The sequence below is a fragment of the Schistosoma mansoni genome, chromosome 1 (genome assembly GCF_000237925.1).
Source record: "Schistosoma mansoni strain Puerto Rico chromosome 1, complete genome".
NCBI classification, from domain to species: Eukaryota; Metazoa; Platyhelminthes; class Trematoda; order Strigeidida; family Schistosomatidae; genus Schistosoma; species Schistosoma mansoni.
The window spans coordinates 38835756-38846533 of NC_031495.1; the positions used below are offsets into that span (position 1 = coordinate 38835756).

Genomic DNA, 10778 nt, shown 5'->3' on the forward strand with positions numbered 1-10778 from the left:
CGAGAAGCTGTGTCTAGTGGAGTCTAAATGTGTAGGGTGCCAGCCATTGGTAAATAATAGTGAATTTTAGCGAATAGATAAAAGTTAGATACATACAACACTAGACGTCGGCTCAGATGTAAAGTGTTTAGGTCCCGAAGCCTAGGATCTTGGGTGTAACCTTCTTGCACGTCACGGGTGTACATCGCTAAGGGAACTCGTGAGAAGAGATAGGTATATTCTCACAACCGTTTCTTGGCTTTCATTACTCATAGTCACACTTGGGATCTCAGTATCAAGTAAAAGCCAGTTAAGGATATTCGCGGACAACTAGATTTAATTATGACAGAAACAAAGGAATTGTCAGATTGTACAAAATTTTCCAAGATGATTAAACTGTCAAAACTTTTGGAAGGTGAAATAACACATTTGCTCTTACAACATTGTTGTCAGTCATCGGTTTTTATTTATCATTGTGCTCCATCCTCTTTTTGTATATGAATTATACTACTTATAAATACCTAGTAACCAGTTTCAATTCTAGTAACCTTTTAGTATATAACGTGTGGTTTCCTGATGCTGTTGTATATTACCATAAACTATTACATAAACTTCACTTAGTATTACTTGTTTGAATCTTCCCATTGATGTTTAGGACTGCAACTGGTCAGTCTTGGCTACCAGGACTCAGTAGCTGAGTGGATAACGTGATGGCGTTTGAAGCGAAAGGTACTGGGTTCGAGTCCCAGTGTGGACATCAACAAGTCTGTGATGCAGGTACATCCAGCTGATGAGTCCCAAATAGGACGAAGTGGCGCGCGTCCTGGATTCCACTGCTAACCACTATCGATCTTTGCTTACTATTACATAAACTGTTAATGTTCCGTTTATTTATCGCTATCATAATTGTATATCCTTAAAACTCGTAATAGTTTCCTTCACTTTCAGTGTATTGGTTGAACAGTTGTTTTACTCTAATGATTTTCATTTAATGTTTTTTTCCCTGTTATGGACTATTATCTGTCCTTGTAGTCACATAACAACTGCTAGCTATTACATAAACTATTGTATGTTATTGTAATTAACATTTATATATATCCATTTCAGGAATCATTGCTTTAATTTGATTGCATACTAGCACAGTAAACACCATAGAAACTTTGTGAATTGAGGTTTGTATATGGTATTCCGTTTATTTTCGATTTCTGGCTTTTACGAATCACTTAATCGTGTAGTCACAAACTTTCATAGGACCTAATAGTTAATTTCATACTATACTAATTAGAAGCCTGAATTTACCTTATTAACTACAAAATTAACTTACCTATTGCTCTGTTGGGCCACGTGTTACGTATGTTTAAACACCGATTACCACGACGCGCTATGCTGACTAGTGTTGAAGACGGATGGAAGAAAGTTAAGGGAGGTCAACCAAAAGAGTGGAATCAGTCCTTAAAGACACTAACTTCTTATATGAACCATGTTAGAAGATTCAAGCTACTTGGTTGGGATCTGCACAACTATCGTAACCAGTGATTGGAGACTCTGTGTGGCATTGGTGTAGGTGTATGTACTCTCTGTCTTAATTTAAACTATGAAATTAACATTGCTTATTATCTTTCCTGCTTCCTGTACTATATCCTTATATACAATCTTTCTTTTATATTTTATTACCATTGAAGTAACTTCATGTATGAATTCGCTGTTGTTCATGTTGTGGTAATAAGGTATGACAATTTGAACCGATGCATATGTGTGCCTCGTCCCACGTTGTAGCTGACTGACTGATAGCTCGATTTTACATCACTTAACACCTAGTTATGTACAAATTATGATTTTGTTTGTTTGTGATGCTGCGTAGACATGTGATTAATGAGTATGAACTTATACATTTTTAGATTATAATGAAGGATTATTCATTGGAGACTTTTTTGTCACCTGATTGGCTATTGAAGGATCTCAGACGAATAAAAATTAAGATTCCAATCGAGCTATCGGTCAGATTTCAATAAAGCGAATTAGTTATTAGCAGACCATATTATCACGTTAGTCAGTGAAATGAGAAATATAGAAAATGTTGTATTCATTACTAGTGTGGTATATGCTACTGGTGCTGACAAATATAAGTAGTATGTCTCATTAATCGAAAATGAAATGTCTGCGAGGGGTGGGGGCAGAAGGTTAAGAAGATCAAAGAAAACAGAACGAGAACAGTGAGTGATTGATGTCTAAATGAAGGAACAATGAAGTCTTAGACGATTGATTAACATTTTGGAAATGATGTATTTACTGTATGGTTCTTAAATTTTTACCAAGATGTTCTGTAATGTTGTGTTCGAATACGTCCGATTATCCCCAGTTATGATCTCATTCACTACACCAAAAAGAGGAGATAATATTTAATAAAATATTTAATAATGAATTAATAATTATTAAAATGTTCATCAGTATAACTTGAAGAGGTCAATGTTGAGTTATTTGAATGAATACTTGATATTGAAGAGATTTGAGATGATGACGATGATGATCTGGATGATGATGATGATTTGGATGATGATTATTATTTGGATGATGATGATTTGGATGATGATGATTTGGATGATGATGATCTGGATGATGATGATCTGGATGACGACGATGATGATTTGGATGATGGTGATATTTCTATAGTTTTTTGTAATTTATTCATTACTTTTTGATTTAAATAAGCACCAATTAATAATTCATAAAGTAATGCACCAATAATAGAACCAATATATGGTGCTACAATTGGAATCCAAAAATAATAATGATCTTTTTTGAAGGCATCTAAACCTAATTCTATAAAAAGAAAAAAAAGTGGATTGTAGTATTAATCTTCATTAAAAAACTGACTTTATTTAGATAACTATTGAAGTCAAGAAAGAAAGAGAGAGAGAGAGAGACTGGATCTTTGTCTCATGGTAGGATTTTGTACAAATGAGAAGCCTTGGCCCTATAGGGGATCGAATCTAAGAAACTCTTGTCTCAACATAAGCGCTATCATCTAATAGTTTACATATTGAACATCAAATCATTCACAATATTACATAAATACTTTCATATGTCATTGCTTAGTTGACTAACCCACAACTAACATGGTTATATTTCGCTAATTATAGCTTTGTTCTAAAACTATTGTAACAACTCATTTGATGTTGTTTACTTGTATGTTCCCATTGTTATTTAGAACTGCAATTGATCAGTCTCTTGTTGACATATGTGCATCCTGTACGGACTGCCTCAATATTGCCTTAAGTCACAAGCTTTTATAGACAAAGATGGATAGTGGCTAGCAGTGGCATACAGGACGTGCGTTTCGTCCTATTTGAGACTTGTCAGCTGGATATACCTTCAGGACTTAGTAGCTAAGTGGATAACGTGATGGCGTATGAAGCGAACGGTACTGAGTACGAGTCCTAAAGTGAACATCAACTCTGAGATGCAAGTACATCCATCTGATGAGTTCCAAATAGGACTAAACGCGCATCCTGGATTCCACTACTAGCCACTATTTATCTCTGTGCATATTGTATCACACTCTTGAAATCAATTCAATACTATAACGGAATAGTTACCTACTTCAATCTGGTTATCAATAGTTGTTCAATTTAGATTAATCTGTTCTGTAAATTATGGAATTCCATAATCTAAACAAACATTCTTTATGAAAAAGATAAACATTAAAGAAAAGAAAACAAATATATAATTATGTAATCAATGATATCTCTTAGGGATGTCGGTAAGTTTATCGATTTTATAAACTATGTACACAATATTAGATTATTGATTAATTTCTACTACTGTTTGCACAAATTTATTGATCGACCAAATATTGAAGATGTAGTCTAATTAGTAAATATTGAATAAATCAGTTTTCTTCTACAATCTTATTTTCCTCCGTAAGGAGAAATAACATTGTTATTCCATTGTGATAGGTAATAAATGGATATTAGATCAGAAGGGGTTCTGTGGATATTTCAGTATTTTCATAGTTGAAATCGTGAGTCAACCACCATGGAAAACCTGGGAGCACTGGATGGCCGTTTCGTTCTATTGTGGGACTCCTCAGCAGTGCGCATCCATGATCGCGCAGGACCTACCAGTCTCGAAGACAATTGGTGAACGGTTGCTCAACTTCGTGGATAAGTTGAAGTTAGACAATAACACCGTTGGATGCCAGCTCAGTAGACTATCGGCTAAGGGCTCCGGCTCGAGACTGGTAGGTCTTGGGTTCGAATCTCGCGAGTGCGCGATCATGGATGCGCGCTACTGAGGAGTCCCATAACAGGACGAAACGGAAGTTCATTGTTTGCAGGTTTTCCATGGTGGTCTAGCTTCAATTGACTCATGATTTCAACTATGAAGAAAACGGATATTAGTGTGCAGTTGTAGTAAATAGTTGTAATGTGGTGTATGCTACTAATATATAAATAAAATTCCTGGCAGCAGAAGGTTAAGAAGATCAAAGGAAAGAGAATGAAAACAAAGAATGATGGTTATGGGAACAAAGGGAGAATAAAGTCTGAGACTATTGATTAACATTTAACAAATGAAGTATTTATAATATGGTTCTCAAATTTCACAAAGTAACTCTGTAATTTTGAATTCAAATACATTCGGTTGTCCTCACTTCTGTTCTCGTTTATTACAGTTTCAGTAGCAGAAACCAGTATTCAGCTCAAGTCATAACCTTGATAAATGAGTCTTGTTGCAATTCATTTCAATAATGAATAACAAATGGAATATTTTCTAATAGTTAAGATCATGAGTCAATTGAAGCTAGACTACTATGGAAAACCTGGAAGTAATGGACGGCCGTTTCGTCCGAGTATGGGACTCATCAGCAGTGGGCACCCACGACCCCGCATTAGAAGATTCGAATCCATATGGGACCTGTCGGTTCCGCGCTCTTACGCCTAACCCCTAGACTATTGAGCAGGCTGACATTGAACGGTGTTAGTGTCTAACTTTAACTAATACACAAAATGGAATCTTTTCATAATCTAGTGTCATCTATACAGAAAAGTCACAATAGACAATGAATTCTAGGTTGAAAAGGAACCATACTATTATTTCTTTTCTTGTTTACATTCCTAACAGTTCATATAAACAGTTAAATAATCTTTAGTATTAATGAAATCTGACATTTTAACAGCTTCTTCCCTTTATTCGGTTTATAATAAGCAAATCACTAAAGTAATCATACATAGAGTTATACTATTAATAAGTACAAATGAAAGCATTTTATTGAAATCATGCATTTCAGATCTTAACCATTCTATGTACTACAGATTTTAAAATGTTCACCTTAATTAAAATAGATAGATTGTGGCTAGGAATGGAATATCGGGAGCACATTTGGTCCTTGATATCAACAAAGTGATAAATAATAAGCGACAATACTAGACATTATATCGGTAGAACTCAACTATCAGTGGATCAAAAGTTAGCGTTTGAAGCGAACTTTTCTGAGCTCAACTTCCGATTTGAAGATCAACATTTGAAATACATGTACATCCAGTTGATGTATACCAAATGCGACGAAATGGGTTCCTTAGATTCGACTGATAGTCAAAATCTAAATACTCTACTTATTTGCTAAAATTTATCAACAGTCCAAATCGAGTAATGATAAATATTCATTATATGGTTCTACCATTAACCGACTATATTTGTCAAAAATGATTTAATAAACATAAGCATTTTATTAATCATCTTCAACATTTAAATCTCTTAGTCAGAAAGTGAAATAAAGGATAATGATTAACTATTCGGTTAACAATTGTTGGACAAGTGGGTACATTACCATTATCCTAGTTTATGTCCATTGAAAATTACCCATAAACCTCAAATGCCCTGGTACAGCTGAGAGTGTGGAGGTCCCGTCCTCTCTCTCGAAATGCTTTCACACAACCACACGTATATAGCCTCCACCATGGAAATCTTACTCACTGCATTCTTGTGGTATTACTGTTGTTTACGAAATTGAGAGGACGAAAAGCGAATGTCCGGAGCTTTAACCGGGTTGGTGGACATAATGAGTAAAGCTAGGGAAGTTGCGAAACCCTGATTCTAAATCAATGGTGTACATGGGCTCCAGTATCCTAAAGGAAAAAAAGGGCGTATGAACCAACAGTTAGTCACCAACTACCGTGGGACTCCTCACGATGCTCCACTGTCTTGTTGATCAGATCTTTAGGTCAAAGGCTCCGGGTGTAGCCCCCCTTAAGAAAACCACCTGCTTCGGTCTGGACACTTGAGCAGTACCAATAGTGTATGTCAATAGAAAGTAAACCAAAACACAAACAAACAAACATTTAAATGATAATCATATACACTTGCCAAATGATGCAATAATTATTCTTGGACCTAAATCACGTATTGGATTAATGGATGTACCAGCATTCATTGACAAGGAACTAATTCGTCCAATTGTATATAATGCAATATAAATAATTTGATAATTTTTTTTAATTTTATTATGATTATTATTATTATTATTTCTTCTTTTATCACGTATTATTAATATAAATATAATTGTAATCATACTTAATAATAAACGATCTATAAAACAGATATAATGAGATACAGATGGTGTGGTAATAAATTGATTCAATAAAATTATATTACTATAATCGAATTCAGTAGTATAATTAGTAGTAGCAAAATTAGTAGTAGTAGTATTGGTAGTAGTAGTAGTATTAATCATATTTTTATAATATATAAAATATATAATCAAACTGGATAATAATGAACTACTGAATTGTATCATAGTAAATGGTATTATATAATGAAATGGTAATTGATGAATGATTGCTAATGCCATTGTTATCGATGGATTCATAATACTATTATAACCTATAGGATTAGTTATAATTTGTGATAATATATATCCTATAGACCATCCAATTGATATATCATTACTATCATTAGTAGTATTATGTAACATAGTACCTAATCCAATAATCATTAATATCAATGTACCAATAAATTCACTAAGGCAACTCAAAAATAATTGTTGATCAATAAAATTTAGAAAAAAAATTTTTTTTTTAATTTTCCATAAGAATGAAAAATAGATTTGTTGAAGTTTCATATTGTTCTTTCTATTATTATAGTAGAAATGATTGGATATAGAAGGTTTGTCGTTTAGGTCAATGATCACGATGGAGTTTTGGTGCTTTTTGAGCATAGAGATTAAAAAGAAACGTCATCAAAACAATTATGAATGTTCATTATAATTGGCTCATTTATGTCAATATTGCTTTATTGGATCAATAAAATATACATTACGTAACTCAAAGATTGTTTCGTTTGTAGATATTTTTGTGTATTTGTTTGTTTGTTACTATATGGTTACTATATGGGGGGGGAGGGGTGTTTGATCGAATCCAATTGAATACAAAATTATAGAAATACTTAGTAAAATCAAAGAATCATATAGTCATTCGATTCTATACCAATGGTTGTTTGTTCTGGTTTTGATTCCTTTAATCTTCTTCACTTTCTGTTATCAAGTATTTCACTTTCAATTGACGATATATATATATACTACTTATATTTGTCAACATCAGTAGTATATATATATATATGGAATGATAATCATTATTAATGTAATGTAAGCAGTTTTAGTAGCTCTATATCTGAATCCAATTAAATCTTATGAATGATTGTTGTTTTTATGAATATTGAATGTATATAGTAGAAATGATAAAGATTAGAAGATTTGTCGATTGGGTCGATTATCTCGATGGAGTTTTGGTCTCTTTGAGCATAGAGATTAAAAGCAAACGTCATTGAAACAATAATGAATGTTCATTACAATTGACTCATTTATGCCAATACTGTTTTAATGGATCAATAAAATTGTATATATATATATATATGATGTAAATCAAAGATTAGTTCGTTTGTAGACAGTTTTGTTTGTTTGTTACTATATGGTTACTATATTAGGGGGAGGGGGGTTTGATCGAATGTAATTGAATGCAAAACTACTTAGTAAAATCTAAGACTCATATAGTAGATACTTCTTTTGAAAAATGACAATCAATCATCTCAGACTTAATGGTTCATTTAGTTCTTTACCAATCGTTGTTTGTTCTGGTTTTGATTTCTTTATTCTTTTTCACTTTCTGTTATCAAGCATTTCACTTTCAATTGACGATATATATACTACTTATATTTGTCGACATCAGTAGTATATCTATATCTGACTTCAATTAAATCTTATGAATGATTGTTGTTAAAATATATATCCTGGTTATCCTTGTATATAATAATCGACTTCATCAGAGTTAGTCAAAACCAAGAATACATGTTTGAATACATATACATATTTTCTACACTCATAGATTGATCTTGACAGGCAATGAGAGGGATTAAGTGAAATAAACCAATGTGAAGAGAGTGTAACGCGAATGACGTACAATGGAGAGATGGTGTGTGTGTGTGAGCCAATTCGATTTCATCAAGCATTAATCAATATTTATAGTTACATAAAAATAAGCTATAGACACATGTGATAAATGAGCTTACATAAAAAAAACAACACTCAAGGTTGATAAGTAAATAATTGACAAGACAAAAATGTTGCTGAGTGAATAGATTGGCCTATCGGGAAAGTAAAATAAGTGATGTAGGTTCCATATAGTAACCGACACTATATAATCTATTAGGAATAATGCTCTGAATGAATATATCGTTTTAGCGTAACATGGCTAAGGACTCTATGTATTGACCATAGAATTTTAAAACCTTTAGTGGCTATCAGACGATAGTGTGCAGTGGTTTTGAAGTCTTGGCTAATCGTGACACATAGGTCACTACGTGTGTGCATAATAGGTAGCTCAATGTCGTTAGTTGTGTGTATATCAGTATCTTGGTGACCACTACACTACATACTTCATTAGGAATAATGCCCTGAATGAATATACATCATATTAAAGTTATATAAATCACGATTGAATACTTCATTAGAAAACCATTTTTGACCCGTTATTACTTAGTTTGTATTATCATCTTTTCTGTAGATAACCAACAAATAGTGTTTATTCCTCATCTACTACAGATATCTCAATAGAACAGTCCATTCTCTTGGTATTGTTGACTTGAATCTTCTCATGGATGTTTAAGACTGAGATTGATCAGTCTCTTATAGGCATATGTCCATACTGTGTGTATTGCATCGATATTGTCTTAATTCACAAACAGTATAAACATTGCTAGCCACTATCCATCATTGCTTAAAACAATAGTCTATTGTTTCTAGAAGTTCAAGTATGCGAATAAATAAATCAGGAAAATGAAAGTAATTTAATGCTCATGGGGTATATATAAATCTAGAATACTGTTTATGGGATCATATCACGTCAGAATGTATATTACCGACCGTATTATGGTTAATTTTAATCAACAAAACGTTATTCACTACTTACAAGATGTAAGATTGACACAAGATGGCCTTCGTGAATATCTGGACTACCTGTTCCTGCCATCTAGATATTTCAACAAGTTACCTCTCTCTCGCTCTAGTTAGCGGGGCTTGGACGCATCGGAATAGTTAGCTTGTTTAGTTATTGTATCACTGAGTCTTCGTTCCGTTCGCAGATCTTAATTTATTTATTTAAACACACAAATATTGGTACAAAGGGGCACCAGATATATATGCGCAACATAAATCTCATTTGATTTGTGTGAGGGCTGTGATACTGCCCAGGTACTCAAACTGAAGCAGGTGTTCTTCTTAGGGGGCCACACTGCAAACCTTCGACCTAAAAATCTGATCCACAAGGCAGTGGAGCATCTTTACGAGATGCAGTCTCATGGTAGCCGGTCACCAACAATTGTTTCATACGCCATTTGTTCCCTCAGGATACTGGAGCCCATGTGCACCATTGGTTTGGAATCATGGTTTTCCAACTCTCCTAGGTGGAATTTCGGTGTCCACCAATCCGGTTAAAGCGCCAGACATTCGCTTTTCTTCCTCTCAATTTCGTAAATAACACCCATGGTGTGAGAAGGCAGTGAGTAGGACTTCCCTGGTAGAGGCTATATACGCGTGGCCATGTAAGATCATCTGGAGAGGGAGAGAAGACTCCCCCCACTCTCGGCCGTACCAGGGCATTAGGGATGTAGAGTTAATATTGGGGTTAGATTCACCATTTAGATTAGAATTAAGAGTTACAGTATGTAAAAACTGATTTTATGTACTAACTCTGAACTCCTACAGTTAGGAATGTATAAAATGCACATTAATCAAGTAAAAGAAATATTATGTACTCACTTGTGATTAGTTTCAAAAATAAATTTCCGAAGTTCTAGTGAGAATCCGTGACCAATCGATTTCAAACGTGTCCAAAGTGAGGACGTTACACATTGAAGACAATGGACGATGGTCGCATAATATCATAGATTGATAGGAGTTGAACATGTACACTAATGAATGCTAGTTCAGTGTTATGAAGTTTAGGAATCCTCTCAAGAGCCCAGAGGTCCTGCGTTCGATTCCTAGTTGTAGGGACGTCCGGAGACGTTTGAATTTACCTACGGGATCATAACAAAATGGTTTATCGAAGCAAAGTTTTTCCGAATTATGTTATATTAATTAAAGTTGAGATAAGATGGTGGCTGAATGGAGTGAACAGCGAAACCCTAGACCCAAGTTTCGTTCTATTTGACACTCATCAGCAAGGTATACCTGTAATCTTGAAAGAACTGATGCTCCCTGACGGATTCTATTCCATGTTACCAAGCTTCACTTTCAGAGATTTCACCAA

General features: G+C 34.0%; 1 protein-coding gene and 1 non-coding gene across 2 annotated transcripts; one reads left to right on the top strand and one right to left on the bottom strand.

The window, feature by feature from the left end:
- The first annotated feature begins 663 nt into the window (after positions 1-663).
- Positions 664-735, top strand: Smp_tRNA_00872_Pseudo_TTG.1.1. The gene has a single exon. It is a non-coding gene (tRNA).
- Positions 736-1878: 1143 nt separating this feature from the next.
- Smp_125210 (hypothetical protein) lies at positions 1879-7096 on the bottom strand (the record flags this gene model as incomplete). Its single annotated transcript, XM_018794346.1, has 3 exons — positions 1879-1917; positions 2672-2799; positions 6370-7096. The coding sequence occupies 3 exons, from the start codon at positions 7094-7096 to the stop codon at positions 1879-1881; spliced, it is 894 nt and encodes a 297-aa protein (XP_018648768.1).
- Between the last annotated feature and the right edge of the window lie 3682 nt (positions 7097-10778).